The sequence below is a fragment of the Zonotrichia leucophrys genome, chromosome 1 (assembly GCF_028769735.1).
Source record: "Zonotrichia leucophrys gambelii isolate GWCS_2022_RI chromosome 1, RI_Zleu_2.0, whole genome shotgun sequence".
Lineage (NCBI taxonomy): Eukaryota > Metazoa > Chordata > Aves > Passeriformes > Passerellidae > Zonotrichia > Zonotrichia leucophrys.
Genome location: NC_088169.1, coordinates 28,058,313 through 28,079,023, shown reverse-complemented (window position 1 = coordinate 28,079,023; position 20,711 = coordinate 28,058,313). Strand labels below are relative to the sequence as shown.

General features: G+C 38.1%; 1 protein-coding gene across 1 annotated transcript in view; it reads left to right on the top strand.

Annotated features, from left to right (window-relative positions):
* The first annotated feature begins 126 nt into the window (after nt 1-126).
* Nucleotides 127-20,711, top strand: part of GCC2 (GRIP and coiled-coil domain containing 2) — a 30,898-nt gene continuing 10,313 nt past the window's right edge. The window contains exons 1-17 of the mRNA XM_064709985.1: nt 127-228; nt 3,095-3,157; nt 3,805-3,889; nt 4,954-5,021; nt 6,163-6,267; nt 7,079-9,541; nt 10,235-10,304; nt 10,997-11,097; nt 11,178-11,276; nt 12,869-12,988; nt 14,401-14,565; nt 14,963-15,067; nt 15,631-15,793; nt 16,333-16,433; nt 16,562-16,639; nt 17,321-17,458; nt 19,469-19,590. Of these exons, the coding sequence (XP_064566055.1) occupies nt 127-228; nt 3,095-3,157; nt 3,805-3,889; nt 4,954-5,021; nt 6,163-6,267; nt 7,079-9,541; nt 10,235-10,304; nt 10,997-11,097; nt 11,178-11,276; nt 12,869-12,988; nt 14,401-14,565; nt 14,963-15,067; nt 15,631-15,793; nt 16,333-16,433; nt 16,562-16,639; nt 17,321-17,458; nt 19,469-19,590 (4,148 nt within the window). The remainder of the gene's footprint in view (nt 229-3,094; nt 3,158-3,804; nt 3,890-4,953; nt 5,022-6,162; nt 6,268-7,078; nt 9,542-10,234; nt 10,305-10,996; nt 11,098-11,177; nt 11,277-12,868; nt 12,989-14,400; nt 14,566-14,962; nt 15,068-15,630; nt 15,794-16,332; nt 16,434-16,561; nt 16,640-17,320; nt 17,459-19,468; nt 19,591-20,711) is intronic.

Genomic DNA, 20,711 nt, shown 5'->3' with positions numbered 1-20,711 from the left:
ACCGACTCCCCGGCTCACGGCCCGTCTCAGGCGGGCTCAGCCACCGAGGCCGCGGGCTCTTGGTTCAGCCCCGCCCGGCCCCGGGGCGGCGCTCCGTGACGGACAGGCCGAGCCCGGCGTGCCGGGATGACGGAGGCGGAAGCGGCTCGAGGAGGATGTAGCGGCGCTGGCAGCGGCTGTGGCGCCGCGATCTCCCCGCCCTTGCAGCCGGCCGGCCCCGCCATGGAGGTAACGCGGCGTGCTCGGGCAAAGGGGCTGCGGAGCCCTCGGGGTCAGCGCAGCCGGGGCGGGTGCGGAGGGGGCGGTGCGTGACCTTGGCATGGGGCACGGCGGAGCGGGGAGGTGCGGACCGGCCCCTCCCACGCCGCGGGTTCCTGTCCCTTCCTGCGGTGACGGACGGTGAAGCCCGTGGGGCACTGGGCGCCCTTGGCCGTCGCCTCGCAGCCCCCGCGGGTGGCGCAGCTGTGAGGGAGGCCGAGGGTGGGAAGGGGGCCCTGCCTCTGCCGCTGTCTCTGCCCTGCGGAAATGGCAGCGCCGGTGCGGGCTGCGAGGGGCTCGTTCAGTGCCCCTCGTGCTTGGGAGGTGGGGACGTCGCCCTGTGGGCACGGGCTGGGGAGAGCGGGCAGCGCTGACTGCAGGGCAGCGACACTCGGGTGACGGACACACGGCCAGGGCTTCGCGTGGTTACTGTGTGAGAGCACCCACGGGCGAACAAGGGTTCCTTCTCCACTGAGGTGACCCGATCGATGTGTTAACAGGACGTGCGCTGTGAAACACCTACCAACGCAAACAAATAAAAGCACTGAGGCGTCTGTATCTACTGTAGCTTTTATAAACACCAAGGCAAACGCAAAGGCAACATTGACAAATTTTAAGTTCACACATTAAATTAACTCTCCTAGTAGTGTCTGTGCTGCTCGTGTGCCACATTCTGATAGAGGTTCAATGCCACTTGGTTGAAGCAATCACAAGTCAAAATGAGTTTTGATGTGACTTGGTACACTTAGGGTTGGTGATGTCTAATACTTGCACACTGCTCAGAAAATTGCTGTCCATGATGACCACTACTGCCACAGTTCACAGAAAAGGCTGATATATTGCATTTATGCATTGGTTAGGCTTTCTAAGAGGATGTTAAGCTATTGCAAGAGTAAGGGATAGATACCAGTGAAAATACCAAGAACATCTTGAAATGTGGCATGGAAACCCCTTGGTGTAGGGGGTAAAGTAGGCTTGAAATAAAATCTAAAAAAAGATTGTGTGTGTGTATGTGTGTGTGTGTGTGTATCTCAGTAAACTGTGGAAGCATCCAGAATTCAGAATGGTGGACTAGAAACCATGCAGGATTGTATTGGGCTTAAAAGCATACTTAGTAGCTGCTGGCACACAGTTCAGATGCAACTAATCAGTGAATTGTTCAGGGTTTTTTGGTAGCTCATCTTGATAATTTTTCTTCTAACTCAAGTGGGTGAAGCCCTCTACATGAGCTGCCTCTGGTTTCTGTTACCAGAACAGCAAAACTGCATGCATTGTTTTACACAGTGTGTGATTCTGCTTCTGTATGTATTAGCTTAAAGGAGTAAAAGTATTGTGAGAGGAAAATCCTTCTGACCTTGCTGTAGTATGGAGAGTGGTGAGCTGTCATTTTCTGAACAGTACATGCAGTTTGTTATAATTCATTATCCTGACCAAGTGCTAAAATATTAGGAGTGTAAATGTTGACAAAGTTACATCCTAAGAAAATCTGAAACTTTATAGCTTTTTTTCCTAATGCTTTACAGCACATTTTTTCCTAGTAAGTTTCTTTTTGCCATCTTGAAAAAAAACCCCAAACATTTAGCATATGTGACATAGATGACTATAACTGCCTTTGTCCTTGGTCTGTACTTGAGCTCACATTTCTAAAGGTGATGCTTTTTGTTATCTGTATCACCTGTTCTGTCCAAATTATTAGTGATTGTCCATTCTCACTCATAGTGCTCAGATCCAATCTGGTTCTTCCTTAGTTTCTACCATAAGGGTTTTGATTTTTTGGCAGAATGAAGAAAGTAGCAGAATGAAAGTGAGGGTAGGTGTGTATACATACACACACACAAACATCTAGATATATAAAAATACAAATATTTATATATATACCTCTTCACTCTTATACTCATGCACATATGGTATGAAGAAAAAAGTAGGGTAAAGGTGAAGGCTTGGAAATGCTATTCCTGATATTTTGGAAGTGTCTGTCCCTGTTTCCTTTGCAGCATTGTGGCTGCATACATTTCTTTGTGTTCCTGATTATACATAAGCATATCCCATCTAAACCACTATAAAGCAACAGTCTCCCAGATTAGATCTGTGAAAGTTTACAGTAGAAGGCATTTTGCATTTATTTTACAGATAGAGAGCCCAGAATTTGCAAAGCTTTTTCAGATATGTTCGTCATGGCAGCAATCCTAGTGAGGACTTGCATGTTTAAAAAAAAGGAAGAGAAGGGTTATAGTTTGTCCAGATGAGCCCTGACTTTGCTGAATCTTTTGGAATATATTTGATAGGCTAACAGTTGTAGAGATAAACCAGTGTGTTTAAGAAGGAAACTAAAAAATATTAGGAGCTTATGTGGTTCAAAAGTTCTCAAGGTTTGATTGAACTGCAGCTCCTCTACAAGTTTTTTTGGGTGGTTTTTTTATTGTTGCTGGGGGGGGTTGGGTGTTTTGTTTGTTTTGGTCATGTTGTTGTTGTTTTTCCTTTTTTTTTAATGGCTCTTTTAAGGAAAGATAGTCATGCTTTTGAAACTGCTTGTAAATAAAATTAATTTGGATACTATATGAGCTCTAGATGTCCATTCAGTAATGGAATCATAAAATCATGGTTTGGACATTGGGAGCTTTCCATTCTGCTGTTCTAATAATGACAGTAGATCTTTTTCCGCCATGTTTCTGACTCATCCTACAAATACATGTTGTTTTAAAAATTTTGGTTTGCTTTTTTTTCTTGTGCTTTCACTATATTCAGTTCCTCTCTGTTTGGAGACTTTCAATTAGTTCTTTTGGTAGTTTTACACCAAAACGTCTGTTACTGCAGATTGAACTTTATTTTGTTGTAGGTTCAAGATGCTGGGCAGGAGATGGTGGCATCTTCTGGCACACCAGGATCAGGCAAATCAAAGGTAATCAGTCCTCACAAACCTAATTTATTTGGATAGCAATATTTGCAAGGGTTAGCATGCAAGCTGTGACTAATAGGAAGATAAAGATATTTTTAGCATTTCTTCTAGACAGGAAAAATTAACTTATAAACATTAAGATAAAGTGTTTTGGATACCATGAGGAAAAAAGTCCCTTTTTTATATGTTCACTTCCTGTTATATTTGATAAATTATTAATAGCATCCGGTTTTGGCAGCAGTCTTTTTCATAATGGACACAGACATCTTTGCATACAGTGGAAGTAAATTTAAACAATGATAATGTTAGGTCAGCATGCACTTTTCAAAATATTGTTCAAATTGTATTACTGAACTATAATCCTTCCTAACTGAGTTTTCCTAACCAGTGCTGCCCAATTGTGTGCTTCAGAAAAGTACAGAATGAGGAGTAGTTTCTGTTACTGTAATTGAAATAACAGAATTGGATAACAGAGCATCAGTAGCTTGGACTGTTATTCTTCTTTGAAATGTTACACTTCTTGCAAATGTATGTTAAGAGTTTCTTGTCCTAAAATTCAGCTTTTTGGAAGTCTGATGATAAAAGGCCTTGTTTCTGTTTCCCTCTGGGTTAGAGGAAACTGGTTTCTCTGATATATACTTTCTTTACAGCTGGACACATTGCCCAAAGAAGACCTCATCAAGTTTGCAAAAAAGCAAATGATGCTTATACAGAAAGTGAAGTCAAGATGCGCAGGTATCTTACTGGAAAGTGCAATTTCTGCCTTAATGCTTGGCACTACCTGACCTTTTCAAATATCATTGTGTGATTTTGATAGGTAGATTTAAATTCTAGTCAAAAATACTAGATTTTGTTTTACTTCAGTTTTGCTTTTTATGGTGGGAGGATAAGGACTGAAGTAATTTGATTAAGAAAAAGAAAAGAAGCATTGCTTTTGTCAGGTATTAAATTCATTTTGGTCTGACAGTATGGCATGATGGAACAGTGCAGCTTGTGGAAAAGTTGAAGTGGGATTTGTCATTGTCTCTTCCCTGTATTGGTGCAGGTTGATTTTCAGGAAGCAAATGGGAGGAGGAATGTCTGGTATTTTTTTTGCATAATGAGTAGAGTTTAGTTTGTTGTAGAGTACAATGACTTCTTTGATAGATTGCTACTTTATATAATTTCTTGCTTTAACAAGAAATTGTAAAATATACCAAACAAATTTTTACGCTTAACACCTAAAAGTACCTGTAAATGTGTGCTCTCATGTGCTGTCCTTGCCCACTCTGCAGTCTCTTTTCCTCCAGTGGCCCACTGCTTGGACTGGTGTCACTTGCCCTTGTTTGGAATGACAGTTATGCTGACTGCTGGTAGCTGCCCTCTGAAACAATAAGGATACAGAATGGGCTGTACCAGGCTTTTCCTCAGTGTGGTTATTCATACGATCTTGTTCTTTGCTTGCTGCCTGTTTTTCAAGAAACAGTAGAAACTGAGTATCTTTCCTCTGATTTAAATTGATTATGAAATAGAAGGTAAGATGGATGATCTTCAGAAGAATTTCTATCTGTTGTCCCTCTATCCAAGCCAGGAAGTTTTGCTTCCTCAGGAAACCCTGCTCGGTGTCAGGACTGGAGAAGTAGTACTGAATATTTGTTCTCTTTCTGTTAGTCCTGTCTATCACTGAGTAACAAATAAAAATTGGTGAGGTAGAAGACTTCTCTGTTTTGAATAGAAGTGTTGTCAGGCACAGTATTTACTAAAATTTGCTACTGTGATGCAGCATCAATTCATACTGTAACGTTTCTTTACATTTTAAGAACTGGAGAAAGAAATTGAAGAACTCAGATCTAAAGCAGCCACTGCAGGAGGTGATGATATTATTCAGGTAGGAATATGTGATTGTTTTCTATTGTATTATGTAAAGTTAGCTGAAATAAATCCACAGAAATAATTTGGTAAAAAGTCAATAGCTTCAAAACCATTATTCAAATTGAATGGAATCAATCTGCAGGAGTCCAAGACACTTCCTAAAACCTTTTTTTTCCCTTCTCCCCTCACATCCTTACTCCACTTGCCAGCAAACACTCTTGGTTCTGTGAGGAATAGTACAAAGTACACTTTCCAGACAGAGCTTACCACAGCACTACAGTACTTGAAGGGAGCTTATAAGATGTGGACAAACTTCAGAAGGGCCTGTTGCAATAGAACAAGGGATAATGGAGTTTTAAACAAAAAGAGGGTTGATTTAGATCAGATATAAGGAAGATTTTATTTTTTTACAGAGAGGGCAGTGAAACACTGGAAGAGGTTGCGCAGAGAGGTGGTAGATTCCCCACCCTTGGAAATATTCAAGATCAGGTTGAATGGGGTTCTGAGCCCCCTGATGGGAGTGGAAGATGTCCCTGCTCACTGCAGGGGGGGTTGGACTAGATGGCTTTTAAAGGTCCCCACCCACCCAAACTATTCTGTGACTCTGCAAATGTCCCCAGCAAGACTTTTCCTTGTTTGGCTGGTTAGACCAGCTTTTGTTTCTTTTGGAGTGACCATTGCAGAAAGACTTTAGCCATTTAGAAAAGTTCTGAGACAAACATTTGATGAGATTAGAAACACATCATTCAAGTTGCTTGTCACAAGAAATACTTTTAGGTTCTGTTTTTCTCAAGATACGGGTCATAGCATACGAAAGTGAAAATTGGTACTGAGGAGGAATTTCTCAATTAGAGAATTGTTCTGAATAATTTGGATGGAGATTTCTTTCATACAGAAATGGAACTTCACCACCATCACCTGGTAATAAAAAGTTAGCTGATCACAAGTACAATTTTTAAAAGAACCCAAAATCATTGTTTTAGTCTCCCTATTTCATATCAGTTTTATTTGGGCTGAAAGCAATTTTAAATTGCTGACCGATGTGTTTATTTGACAAAAAGTGTCATAATATATATGTGAGGTTCACATTTTGCAGATATCACTGTTTCAATTGTTAAGAAACCCTTCTTTCAGTGATCTTTCTCATTTAATATTAGGCTCTCACAGAAAGGCTGGATGTGGTGCTTCTGGAAAAAGCTGAAAGTCAGCAGCAGTGCATAGCTCTGAAAAAAGAAAATGTTCAAATAAAGCAAGAAGCAGAGGTACTGAAATGAGCCATAGAACATTGCTGAAATATTTCAGAATTTTATTTATTTTCTACATTTGCTTGTTGTGTATCAAATTTTAATATTTTTCTTCACTTACCTGTGTTCTGTATCTTTAAAAAGTATTTAAAAATCTAAAGGCTGTATATATTAAAGCATATTTTCTCTGTACCCCTAGTTTATAGTAATAAATAAAAAAATCTTGTATCTGCTGTCTAGATCCACAGCTGCAAGAAGAATTCAGTCTGTGCATTAAAAGCCTACATAGGCTTCAGTCAGTCAGCTCTGTCTTACCATAGGAGCACGAGTTTACCTTTACAAGGTAAACCTTTGGATATTCATGTGAGTCTTACCTTTAGATACTCATAAGAAAGGGCCTGTCAGCCAAGGCAACTATATTATATTGAGATTATATCAATAATCTCAATTAATGATAAAGTGAAGACTGAATTGCTTGCAGTTGATGGATATTGTTATATTCCAGATACCTGGATTTGATGCTCTAAAATGAATCTGATCTTTAATGCATTGTCAGAATAGTTGCTAAAGCTGAAGTGTGTCGTGAAATTTTGTGAAATTATGCTGGTAAACATGATCTAGGACTTAGTTTTCCTTTCTCATTTTGCAAATGTTCTCATGTGTAGTGTCTTCTGAATTGAATTGTCCTGATACAGTTAGATATTTAAAAGCTACAACCATTTTTTTAAACTGTGGACTACTACATTTTCTAATTCATCATTGTAAACAGTTTACTTGCAAATATTGTGTGCTGAATTACCAGTATTTAATAATTTTCTTGTTTCTTTAGGCTGCAGTGGCTAAAACAGAAGAATTACAGAAGCAACTGGAACAATCAAGAATTGACTCTATAGAAGAAATAAAAGCCCTGAAGAGTGAATTAGCAAATGCAGAATGCAAGCACAATGAGGATTTAAAGAAGCTGAAGATGGAATTAGATGAACAAGTGAAGAAACAAATGGAGCTGGTGGAACAGGTTGAATGTTACAATGATAGTCAAAAAGAAGTTAAAAGACTACAAGATGATGTCCAAAGAATTAAATCTACTTATGAAGAGCAAATTTTGTGTCTGAACAAGCAGCTGGAAGCTGTGAATGAAGACAAAAACAAAGAAGTGACAAATCTGCAAGAAACTATTAAAAGCACCTCTCAGTGTTACCATAATGAAATAAAAAATCTGAATGAAGAGCTTAAAAAATTAAAAACTGCTCATCAGGAAGAGGTGTCAGAACTAATGCATCGGATTGAAATATCATCTAAAGAAAATGAAGAAAAGCAAAATCAGATAAATCAGTTGCAGCATAATTTGGCAGAGAAGAATGCCAAGGATGAAATGCATGCTCAGACTGACCAGTGTGAATATGACTTGGAGCAGCTGAGAGAAGTGCTACATAAAAATTTAGAAAACAAGATAGATGTTGCAGATACACAAGAAGAACCTTGTGTAAAAGCAAAAATGGAGGAAAAAATTAGGTACCTGGAGCATAGTTTAGAAGAACTCCAGTCCCAACATAGTATATTAAAAGATGAGTTAACTTATATGAGCAATGTCAAGACAAAACTGGAAGAGGAAATCCATCGTATGAAGGATGAGTACTTTCATGAGCGGGAAGACTTGGATTTTAAGATAAATGAATTGCAGCTTACTAAAGAAGATTACTGCTGTGTAATTGAAAAACTAAAATTGGAGCTGCAAGCAGCAGGACAGCACTATGAAACTGCTGCAAAAGAGCACAAATTAGAGGTTCAGACTCTGAAAGATCAGCACCAGAGAGAAATTTCTGAACTAAATGAAACTTTATTATCTGGTTCTGAAAAAGAGCAGATGGCATTAGTTTTTGAAATGCAGGAACTTAGAGAACAACTTGAGAAGGTAACTCAGGAGAAAGAAGAAGCAGTGTCCAATTACAACAGCCTGAGAGAAACAATGGAAACTCTACAGGCTGAGCTAGGTGAATCTGCTGGGAAGATCAGCCAGGAGTTGGAATCAATGAAACAACAGCAAGCTTCTGATGTCAGTCAGCTGCAACAGAAACTCCGGGCTGCTTTCAATGAAAGGGATGTTCTTCTTGAAAATGTAAATCACCTCCAGGAAAAAGTAAAACAATTTTCAGAAGAGACAGAAGAACTTAAATGTAAAATCATTAGTCTTCAGGAGGACAATAGTGCAAAGGCAAGCTCCATTGACCAAAAAGAGATTACTGTAAGAAAACTGGAAGAGGAGATCACTGCTCTTACTGATCAAAACAGGGATATTTTAAATGATGTGAAATGCTTGAGTGAAGAGAGAGAAACCCTTCAGGAAACATGCAAGCAAAAACAAGTTAAAATGCAGGAACTTCAGCAAGAAGTAGATTGTGCTAACCAGGACAATAATGACCTGAAGCAAAAGGTAGAGGAATTAACAGAGAGACTGAATGAAGCTTTAATTTCTAAGGGTGAAAATGCTCAAATGCTAGAACAATTAGAAAAACAGATTGAATCTCTGATGCGTGAAAAAGAGCAGCTTTCATCTGAAGTGCACACTCTTCATGAGGAAAATAAGAAACTCATTCAGGAAAAAGGTGAATTAAGTGAAGAGCTGGGAAAGACTACATCAGAAAAAGATAGTTGTTCACTATTGAAAGAGCAGTCTGAAAACTTAGAAAAGAAACTTCAAATGATGACTGCAGAAAAAGACCATATATCAACATTACTTGAAAATGAACAAGTGCACACATCCCTTGTAAGAACTCAGCTATACCACTTACTTGAGCAAGTGGGGTTCAGCATTTCAGATTCTAATGAAGAAAATGATTCTCTTAACTTGTTAAAAATTGCAAATGAGTGCTTGTCAAAAATTAAAGAAGAGCAGTGCCTTGCTCATCAAAGGGAGGAGGAAGTAATTAGTTTGCAGCAAGAAGTTGAGAGATTAGAGGAAGAAAATGCAGCTCAACATAGAGAACATAGATCCCTGATTCAGGATTTTGAAAAAGAAAAGAATCTTCTGAGAGAAGAACTGGAAGGAGTGTTGTCTGAAAAAGAAGCGCTTCAACGTGATATCCAAGAGTTGAGGAATGCCAGTGAAAAAACAAGGATTGAAAATCAAGATCTTTTAGCTAATACTGAAGAGATGAGCCAAAAACTTGCTCTTTATGAAAATCAAATACAAGAACAGCAAAAAGGATCTGAAAAACAAGACGACTTAAATTTCATTCTGGAACAAAAGGAAACTGAGCTTAGAAATGTGAAAGACGAACTGAGTTCTCTAAAGGTTATATTTTGTTATTGAAGTATAAAGACTAAACCTCTAAAGTCTTCAAAATTAAGGTTCAAAAAATACTTTCAATTCTCTCTTTTCTGGTTTTTTTTTTCCTTTATTTCCCTTGGCCTGAAAGTGAGTCTCCCTTGTAGAAGGCACATATTTCTGAGTTTTCTAGCACCTCAGAATTCCCTTCTTCCCCCCAGAAAAAAAAAAAAAAAATGAAACAAAACCAATCATAATGCTTTTTTGACAAAAGTTGCTTGTACTTGAACCTTTATTCCTATCAATATCCCTTGAAACAATCAACTGACTAGATGGACTACCTAACCTCATAATCTTTCACCTCTAGGTTTCTGTGATTCCATCTCAAACAAAACTTCTTGATCTACATTAGCTTCAGGTCTTGGGAATTGCTGGTTTTGTAAAGCTGACAGTTGCAGAATGGGGGTGTCTCCCCTTTTTTATCCTTGGACAGGATGGAAAGCAGCTCTTAAAAGATTGGAATGTTCTGCTTTCAGCATAACTGTACTTTCATCAAGCTGATACAAAGCTGCTCATAAAGGCTTTCCTGGTCCATGTTCTTCCATGTAAGAACATGGACAGTTTGAGCTGTAGCTGAAACTTCTGGTGGCTTGTTAGGGACAAAACAGGTACCACAAAGAAATGTTTGTAATACGTCTTATATCTTTGTTTATAATACAGAATTTAATGGAAGCAGTGACTGAGAAAACTGATGAGCAGTCTTCAGTAGCAGAGCTTCAAGAGAAAATTGGTATCTTTCTCACTTTTTTTTCTTTTATATAAATGATCTGCCTTCTTTGGATTGTTACTTTTTCTTTCTTTGCATGATTGCCCTGTATTTCCACAAGTCGAGGAACATGGGGAAGTGGATATTAATGCATCTTCCTACAGTATTCCTTCCATTGGGAATTTAAAATGTTAGCATTTTTAAGTTGGATATGATTTGATATTTTAAGGCTTTTTCTTTTTCTGTACATCTGCCTATAAACAGTGTAGTGGATTTAATCTTTATTTTTTAATGTGGGAAATTTATCAGTAAGAATCCCCAAGGCTACCAGAAGGAAAGGGAAGCAACAGTGCCAAATCTACTGTTGTTTTATTGCAGTTATCCCAACACAAGAGCAGGAAAAAGCTTCTGAGTTGTTAAACTTATGTAGAAGTAGACAGGAATATCTCTCCTAACTGTGATGGAAGCTTCTGAAACAGGGAAAGATTGTCCAGGGAAAGATTGCCCCTAAGTTCTCTGTACATCTGGATGTTTTAGCTTCAAATTAAATGCTTGACTGAATTAAACACTTCAACACCACCCCATGCTTTATATTTTGTTTGGTTTTAAAGTCATGCTGATGTTTGTGTTCTAATTGAATTTAATTTCATTTCATTTCATTCCTTGGGAAGAAATGGAAGGGTGTAATTTTTAACTTTCTTATGTATTTCTTTTAGGGATGCTTGAAAAAGAATCTGCTGAAAAAGGAGAGAAGCTAAATAAAATTAAAGTGGTTGCTGTGAAAGCCAAGAAAGAATTAGATGCCAGCCGAAAAGAGGTACCCTGACTAATTCCTAATATGAAGAAGATTTTACGTGGAGGGCTTTGTTTTAATGCCACACACTTCTTTTTAATAAGGTGCAGACTCTGAAGGAGGAGTTGGAATTCGTTCGATCAGAAAAAGATCAATTGTCTGCTTCAATGAAAGATGTAATTCAAGGAGCTGAAAGCTATAAGGTAAGAATAGTGCTGCATTCACAAAAGACAGTAATCTGTCAGAAAATACTTTGGGTTTGAAGCCTAGCCTGGATATACATTGCTATTTACTTGCACAGTTATGTTCCGCAAAAGAAGTTGTGCAGTTAAATACCAGAATCAAGAAGTGTTAATTAAATACCAGAATCAAGGTTCTCTTAAGGGAACCATGCAGCTGTTGTCAGAAGAAAATGAGACACTTCCTTTCTACTGGAATGCTATTTTTAACTCTTTTGACTCTGTCATCATGCATACCAAGCAACGTGTTGCTAGGCAAAACATACATCCCTGTGAATTCTGAGAAGTTAAAAAAATGGAAGATCAGTTTGAAAACCCTTAAATGATGACGACAGACTTGTAATTTCCTGGGAGCAAGTCTTCTTGGAGCACATCTCTGGGCACATGAAGCAGAGGCAGGTGACGAGTCAGCGTTGATTCTCCAGGAGAAAGCTGTTCCCTGTAAGACTTAGGAGGAGAAGCTCAGGGAACTGACATTAGGTAATCTGGAGAAGAGCAGGCTCAGGGGAGGCTTATCACTCTCCAACCACCTGAAAGGAGGGTGTAGTCAGGTGGGGATCAGTTTTTTCTCTCAAGCAACAAGATAGGACAGAGGGAAATGTCCTTAAGTTCTACCAGAGGAAGTTTAGATGGATATTAGGAACAATTTCTTTACAAGAAGAGTGCTTGAGCATTAGAACAGAGAAGCAATGGAATCACCATCCCTGGGGGTATTTAAAGTACGATAAGTAAACACAGCAGGCACTTTATATACAAGTATATGAGGTAAACACAGCACTTAAGGACATATGTTAGTGGTGGATTTAGCAGTGCTGGGTTTACAGTTGGATTCAATGATCCTAAAGGTCATCTCCCATCTAAATTATTCTGTGACATCATTGAGAGTATTACATCGACTCTTGTTCCTCCTTCTCCCCCCAAATACAAGAAGGACATTGATAACTTGAAGTGATTTCAGTGGAAGAATGACAGGTTGGTCAAGGGACTGGAATAAGTGATGAGAAGCTGCTCAGCCTGCAGAAAACTTTGAGGGAGCCTGATAGGAGTCTTCCAGTACCTACAAAGACATTATGAAGGGAGGAGAGTCAGGTTATTAATGGTGGTGCAAGATAAGACAGTAGTCCTCAATTGAAAGGAGAGATTCCAACTGTTTATATGAATAAACTTGTTCATGCTATGAGAATGGTTAAGCTGTGGAATAGATTGCTTAGTGGAGTAGCCATCTCCAATCTTGGAGGCAGGTCCTTGGAAAGACATGATTGGACAAAGCTCTGAGCAACCTGGTCTCATCTCACTGCTGACCTTTCTTTAAGCAGGAGTGTGACACCTGCTGAGCTGTCTTCCAACCTGAATTGTTGTAGAATGTCATGAACTCAAAGGGTTTTCTCCCAGAGCCTGTAATGGAATGATAGCTTTAATTTCATTCTGATATTTCTGATGTTGCAGTAAGACAACTCATGTAATGTAATACTAGGTAAACACACCTCAGAGGTATAGAATGTGCTTGTGCAATACATCTTGTGGAAAATTATGCCTTTGTGTTTGTATGTGTTAAGAATCTTCTGATGGAGTACGACAAGCAAGGAGAGCAGCTGGATTCTGAAAAAGGCAGAGCAAATAATCTGGAACGTCAGATAGAGGACCTCACAAGACAGCTACAGGTGTCATCTGAGCAGGTCAGTTCTGTATGTGGGTCTGATCAGTTGGTAAGTACCATAAAAATTAATTCTGCCTATTGGGTGCAAGTCCTAATCATGTGGTTGTTACTCTAGTTTCATAACCTACATGTGTTTTAAATAGTAACTTGAAATTCAGAGTGGTTTGTTTGTTCCTTTTCAACATCTGATACCTTACCTGGGCCATGACAAAGATAACTATATCTAGAATGTCTGACTTTGTCAATAGAAAGAGTTTAATTTATCCCAGGTCAACTCACAGAAAAGAGCAGATCATCTCTGGCTTGATTTCGGTCCTACAGGTCTACTGCAAGTATCAAACTTGCAGTGTTTCTCCTGATTGCACACCTACACTTCTCATAAAGTGCAGTAACCTTTAACTGAGACATTTTTTCTTCTATTTCTTCAACAAAATTTGGCTTTGGGTTTTTTATTTTTTTATTTACTCAACAAAACATTTAAATATACTAAATTTGTTATGAATTTTACATTTTTCACAAGGATTAGACTTTAAGATGCATTGTAGAGTACTATAGAGGCATTCAGAAGAGCCTAAAATAGTAATTAAGGGGCTGTGAGACACATTTTTCCAGAGCTAACTGCAATGGGTTTGGTATTTAGGATTTAAACTCCCAGAGATTACACCAGAGATCCACCTAGGCCACTGTTTCCTTATAAACACAAGCCAGTAGTAAAAAGCAGTAGTAAATTTCTTCCTAGTAAATAGGAAGAAATAAGGAATAATTGTATATATTCTACTGATTATGTAGGCTTTGCATTTTTCAAGTTTGTTGTAAAGAATTTTTAAATAAAACACTGTTTAGGTAGTTGACATCTTTCACTTTTACCTCATTTTTAAGAGGCAAAATAAAGAATAGGTTACATCATTGAAAATGTCAAAATTAAATCTGTTAAAGGCATTGCAAAAGTATGCCTGATGCAGTAGAGTTCTCACTCTGTTCTGGTGGAAGACTTGGTGGTTCAGTCAAAGTTTGCAGTTCAGCCTCTATTAGGAATTAATAGTATGATCATTTATTTATAAATACAGCAGCTCTATTTGAAGTGTGTATTTGAAATACTGTGTTGTTGCAAGGAGAAGGTGATAATGCAGAAAGCATGAGTTTTTGAGTATTTTTTTCAGATTTATTTTGATTCTTGCCATTTTATAGAAAGCTGGGCAAATTAACTGAACAAAATAACCAAAATGTGCTAATGGCTTTAATTTCACCTGTTTATTAATGTGGTTTAAAAGAATTAAGCTGGACAAGACTCATCTGTAGGAGTGTTGTTTGTAAGGGATTTGGATAGAAATCAGTGTTGGGTATTTTTTTAAAATACAGAAAACATTTTATTTGTCAACGTTGCACATAAGTTCAGCTTATGTTTTTACCATTCTACTGTGCTAATTTCAGCATGATCAGTTACGCTCTGCTAATGAAGACCTCCTGGCTCGTGTTGAAACAGTGCAAAATAATGCTAAGCTGCTGGAAACTCAGATACTGGAGATACAAAGAGCCAAAGCAAAGGCTGACAAAGAGCTAGAGGCTGAAAAACTTCTAAGGGAGCAGAAAACAAAGGTAGTACTTCATAGAGATGGTAAATGGGCTGAAGCAATACTTTCAATGGATGTGATTTCTGTTAAACCTTTGTAAACTGTGTTTCCATACACCAGGTTCTACATTTTCCCTGTGTTACTGGACTTTTTTGAAAACTTGGTCTGTTCATTGAAAGAACTTTGCAAGGATATCAGTTCAGGTTAGGGGTAGTTATACAGAATGTGAAAACCACTTCATAGTATTGTTGGTTTTTCTCTGGTTCACAGTGATTTCCTAAGAAAGGAGTCAGCTGTCTTTGTACAACACAAATGTGTGTGTGTGTATGTGTGTGTGTGTGTGTGTGTGTTTTTAAGTATAGAAAGATGTTGGCATCTATTTTGAAACTGGACTGCATAATTGACAACTGTTTAAATTTCAGGAACATAGTGGTGCTCTCCGAGAAATGGAGGAGCTTCAGATGCAACTTCAGAAGGAAAAGAAACATCTGCAGAAAACTATGCAAGAATTAGAGCTGGCCAGAAAGGTAGAGTTGCTATCCATGTTAGTGATTAATGGGCTACCAAAGATTTTGGCCCATCTGGCTGTGTTGAATGCCTCCCTTTATGTTCTGAGGTTTTTAAAGCTGGAGGTTTGCAAAAGAGAGAATGTAAGGGCTTTTGCCCCTGGTTGTGTGCTTGAAGAGCTGAAATGTACTTTTGGAATTGGTTTTGGTTTTATTTTTTGTTTGTTTAGCTTGGGTTATGTGGCCTTTAATGAGTAGAAATAAGAATAGAATTCAGATGTCTGGAGTACATGTATAGTGCACTGTTAAGAAGTTGCCTTGGTTGTAAGGACTGAAGATGACAAAAACTAATACATGCAAAATACGTAATGATAGAACTAGCCACAGGTTTCAAAGCTTTTGATTCTTGTTTGAAAACAGATTATTTACTGAGGATGTGGAAACCCAGTGGATGGATGATGTTTGTGGATATGGGTAAAGACAAAATCTTTGTCTGATGGGCAATATAGTTTTTTACAGAATTACAAAAGTCTTAGCAGGCAAGGGAAATTCTAAGCTCTAACTTCATTTTGTGTACCTTGCAGGATGCTCAAAAGAGTACACTGATGGATATGGAAATAGCTGATTATGAAAGGCTAGTTAAAGAACTTAATCAGAAGATTACTGATAAAGACAACAGAATAGAAGATCTTGAGCAAGAAACAGGGATTCAGAAACAGAAGCAAGAGACCCTTCAGGAAGAAATAAGTAAGTAAACTATAAACAGAAGAGTCACTATGGTGTAGTTAACAGTGGTAAAAGATACAATTCAGGAACAGCTCCTCAGGTCAGAAGTGAGGGTAAGCTTTGCAGGGAATACTAAAACAGTTGCATTAGGAAAGCAATTTTGTCTTAGAGGAACCTTTACTAGGTTATCAATCATTTAATCCAGTGTTCAGCACTTAAAAGCCAATTTACCTGCCTGTCATACTGTGTTTATTACCTGATAAAGTTATGAAGAAGTTCTAAATATTGATGACTGACAAGGGTTTCATTCAGATATACCACACTCATAAAACTTTACTGATTACCATGTGAAAATTCCATTTCTTCCTATGCTCAAATGTAAAAACATTTCACTTATTATAAGCTCTTTGTGATAACTTAGGAAAAGTTTACTAAAGTTAGTGTAAATTACTTGTTCACAACTCTTAAGGAATCTGTTAGAATTTTAAAAAATGTTTTCCAGCATTTTTAAGGAAATAGGGGAAGTTTCCTTTGCATATAATTGTTTTTCTCTGCCTTAGAGTCACTTCAGTCAACTATGCAACAGGATGAGGAAAGAAATGCCAAGATAAAACAACTCCTGGTGAAAACCAAAAAAGAGCTGGCTGATTCAAAACAAGCTGTAAGTCCATATGCTAATGACTGTATTCTGTTTTTAAACTAGATTTTAAAAAACAGCTGGTAGCTGAATTTTTAGGTTACTGAGGTTTGGAGGGTTTTTTTTAATCTCCAGGTAATTTTATCTTGCAGGAAAATGACCACCTAATGTTGCAGGCATCATTGAAAGGGGAACTGGAAGCCAGCCAACAGCAAGTGGAAGCTTATAAGGCAAGAAACTTCACTTTTTGTTAGTATGAGTCTTCTCATTTAAGTAGTGAGAGTGTGATTTGTACTGGGCACGTGGAATATAGGCTGAAGAATAAAGAGGTGCTGATTTTACTTTTAGGTTACTGGTTCTTTTTCATAAATGAGTTTTGTCTGTTTGCTGCTTTCCCCAAATATTTTTTCCTATCATTTTCATTAAGTAGATTTACCTTGTCTTTTTTCTGTTTCCCTTTCCACCAAAGGAGAGGACTGTGGAGTTTAAAGCTTGTAACTGGAATATATTTTTTAATGTTTCTTTAAAAATTGAAGTTTCTCAGTTTAAAAACAGAAGAGCACAACATTGTCAGCAAAAATCTTAAGTGTTGTCCATCTGTATACAGAATAGAAGTGGATTAGAATGTAATGAAAGAAGCAGACAAGGGAGAGAGGTTGGCTTTCTTAAATGCTTCCACCACAGCATTGTAATTACGTCTTCAATTCTCTCTTTAAACAGCATCACTTTTTAAAAGTTATTACATGGTAACCCATGTCTATTTTTTTTTTATTCTATTTTTATTGGATTTTAATTTTGTATTCACCAGTGCAGGAATTACTGTAGTAGAGTCCTAGGTTCTCAGTGGCATGTTCCCTTGGAGAAGTAAGAAAAGTTTTCATGATAGTGAAATTTTCAACTGACTTTTTCAGATTCAAGTGGCTGTACTGACATCAGAAAAGCACAAAGCTCAGGAGCAGCTGAGAACGTCCTCGGAGCAGCACCAGCGTACAATGAGTGCTTGCCAGCAAAAAATTGCAACCCTGCAAGAGGAGTGCAGAGCAGCCCAGGTATTCCAGTGGAAGAAGTAATCTTAGAGGCTTAAGAAGGGAGATTACCTGCACTCTTTGCTTCTTCAAAAATATTTTGCAGATTTTTCACTCTTCTCTTTTTGTCTGTCAGGAATTGTGAATTACCCCAGTATTGAGTGGTGGTATAAAGGACAGGCCAGACTGTCCTGGTTGATGTGTATCACTTGGGGTGGAACATCTGGACTTGCATACTGCTATTTACAGTAGGGAAAAACTTGTGGTAGTGGGGACCCAGGGTTTATTTAAGATGCTCAGTAAGTGCACACTCAGGGAAAAGAAGATTTTTTCTCTTTTAAAGAAAAGAGCAAAAATTAAAAAACTGAATATATCTTGCTTCATATATAACCAGTTAACACTGATACCACTGTAAAGAAAAAAAAACTGTGAAAAATATATTTATAAGCACCTTTTAATATGCTGAAATATGAGCAGCTTCTTAATTGGCAGCTGAAGTTCATGGAAAACTGACACTGTTGCTGAAGTTTATTATTATTTCTGGGAATTTTTTGCTAATAAAACCCTGTTTGGTCCTGGAATGCAATGTTTGCATTGGAGACAAACAGATTCAAAATATAGTAGGACTCTTATGTTCAAACCACCTTTATGGGGATTACTGCACTACTCTATGGTACTGGTGTATGGTAGGTGTGGTGGTAGGTGCATCCTGCAGGTAAGCAGCAGCTGAATGCAGCCTCTCAAAAAAACTTCTACATTTTAAAAAGCTGAACTGAAATGGACAAACTTTGTGATTGCTGCTGCAGGAGGTTTGCCTTAGTTGTGCTGGTATACATGGATTGTGGTTTCATAAATGTATTCTTCATACCTGGGTGCTTACAATACCTGTCTGGGGTGGTTTGCTCTGTGATGCTGTGAAATCAGCAAAGTTGTAGATCTTCCATATTGGCATGGCTTGAACCTTTTGGAGGATTAGCTTTCCTATTTAGATGCCCTACATATGGAAAATAGATATTATTCCAAGGTTATTAGCAAAGGAAAATTCCTTCTAAAAGCAATGTGGATACCAAAGCAGATAGTAGAAAACAGAAATCATGCTGACATTTAAGGATGTGTACCTGAGGAATATTCACAGAGTTTGACAGGAAGAAAAGCAAAGGATTAATCTAAAAAAAGTGGCTACATAATGTACAGACTGAAAATCTGGACCAGTGGCTATTCAGATTCAGTTCTGTAGAATTTCAGTCACCACTTTAGCTGAAGGGAAAGTTTCCAAACTCCTCCTCTTGGAGATGAGAACATTTTAGTTACCTGTAAATGAGAGTGATTAATGAATCCATGAGCTTGTCCTTAGATCCAGGAAAGAAAATCTGTGTCAGTGCTGTTTTGTTTTGTTTTTTAAGAGGAATATGCAACATGAGTACTGGAAGGGTGGCAACAATCTTTGCTGTATAGTGCACAGTCAAGGATGAAGCTACTGTGATGTGAGGCAGCTTTCTGTATGTCCACAGAACTCAGGCAACAGCTGAATTTAGAAGAAAAGACAGACCAAACACCTTTACAGTCAACTAGAATACTATATCTGGTGCTGTGTAATACCATTGCAAGACTGACTTAACTCCTCAGAATTATGCATAACTTTATGGCACGTTAGAATTTTTGTCACCCTTGTAGTATTGGAGAGAAACAGAATTACACCTCTTGTATTTTCTGTCACCTTTGCTTTCATTCAAAGCTTTTCATAGATCCCCTGGCTTATGAATCTCTCAGTTGAATGCAGTTTTTGAATTTTCAAGTATTCTTTCTTTTAATACTGGTATTTTGAAAATCAGTGTCTCAAGTTTCACATTACATAATACTCAGTTAAAATCTAAAGAAACTTGTTATGGTGGTCGCTGTTTTAATTATCTATTTTAAAGAAGGAAATGAAGCAGGTGGTTTTAATTTTTTTCCCTGTAAGATGCATTTCATTATAGAGAAATAAGGGAGCAATAGTCAATAGTATAACTTATAGCTTTGTTTTCTGTGTGATAGGCTGAACAAGCATCTGTTACATCTGAATTTGAAAGCTACAAAGTTCGTGTTCATAATGTTCTAAAACAGCAAAAGAGTAAATCTACTGCTAGGACAGAATCTGAAGGAGCCAAACAAGAAAGGTAAAACTAATATTTGTACTTGATCTGTAATCTGACTGTGGCACTGCCTGACTGAACAGAAGAAATATTATCAGTTCCTACTGTCATGGTGCTATATTAGTCTCTAATCGCTGGATTTGTCTTTTTAGCCATTATTTTTGTGTAGATCACCTATTGTTACAGTTGGAAGGAGAAGTAAGGTCTTAGGAAGTTTTTTATGACTCTCATGAGCAGAAGTTAGCTTGCACATTCTGTGTAGACTTGGCACATGGTTTTCTCTAATGTGAAGTTGCCAAGTGCCATTTGCACCAAAGAGGTAAAGAGCAGATTGGTTCAGTTCAGCTGAGCTCACGTTGAACTTTTTCAGGAGTGAGTGGTTAGGTGTAGGTAAAGCCAATTCAGTCATCAGTTACTGCATATTTATGAAATCCTGTATGTTGTATCATACGAGGAAAGACTTGGAAGGAAAGAGTTACACTACCAAAAGTTCCCTGGAAATACTTTAAGTACAGTCGTAAGCCAGGTAAATTCATATTCACTACAGAAAATGTCTCAACTCACTGCAGAAGTCAATCAGTTTGTGCAGGTTGTTTTCATTAGTCACCGATGGCTGCCCTTGGTGACAGACTGGGCGTTCACGTGTGCAATGCCAGGATTCGTTGCTGACAAGGACCCGCATTCGGTGCCGGCAATTGCGGCCAAACATCCACCAGAGGGCGACTGGTGCCTGGTTGGAGGACTCGGATTTAGGGCTGGTTTGGGGTTTTTGAGACGTTCTTGCTTTTGAAGCAGACAAACTGTAAGAGCCGCATTTCTTTGACTCTCTTATTTGCAGAATTTTAAGAAGTTCTGGTATTGATAATTTTTTTTGTGAGAGAGAATCATCTTGAAAACAAATTGGATAAACAATAAACAGATGACAAATGGTTCCCAAAGAAATTATTTACAAGTATCAACCTAAGGATTAGTGAGATACACAGTTCATTAGATAATGGAGGGGTCTGCATATATAAACACAGAAATCAGTAGAAAAAGAATGCATGTGACTTAAGATTTTTTTTCTTCCTGATATTTCTGATTTTGAATTGTTTCTGACCAACTGAGTTTATGTGTTATGGACTTGATGTTGCTTTCTAGTAATT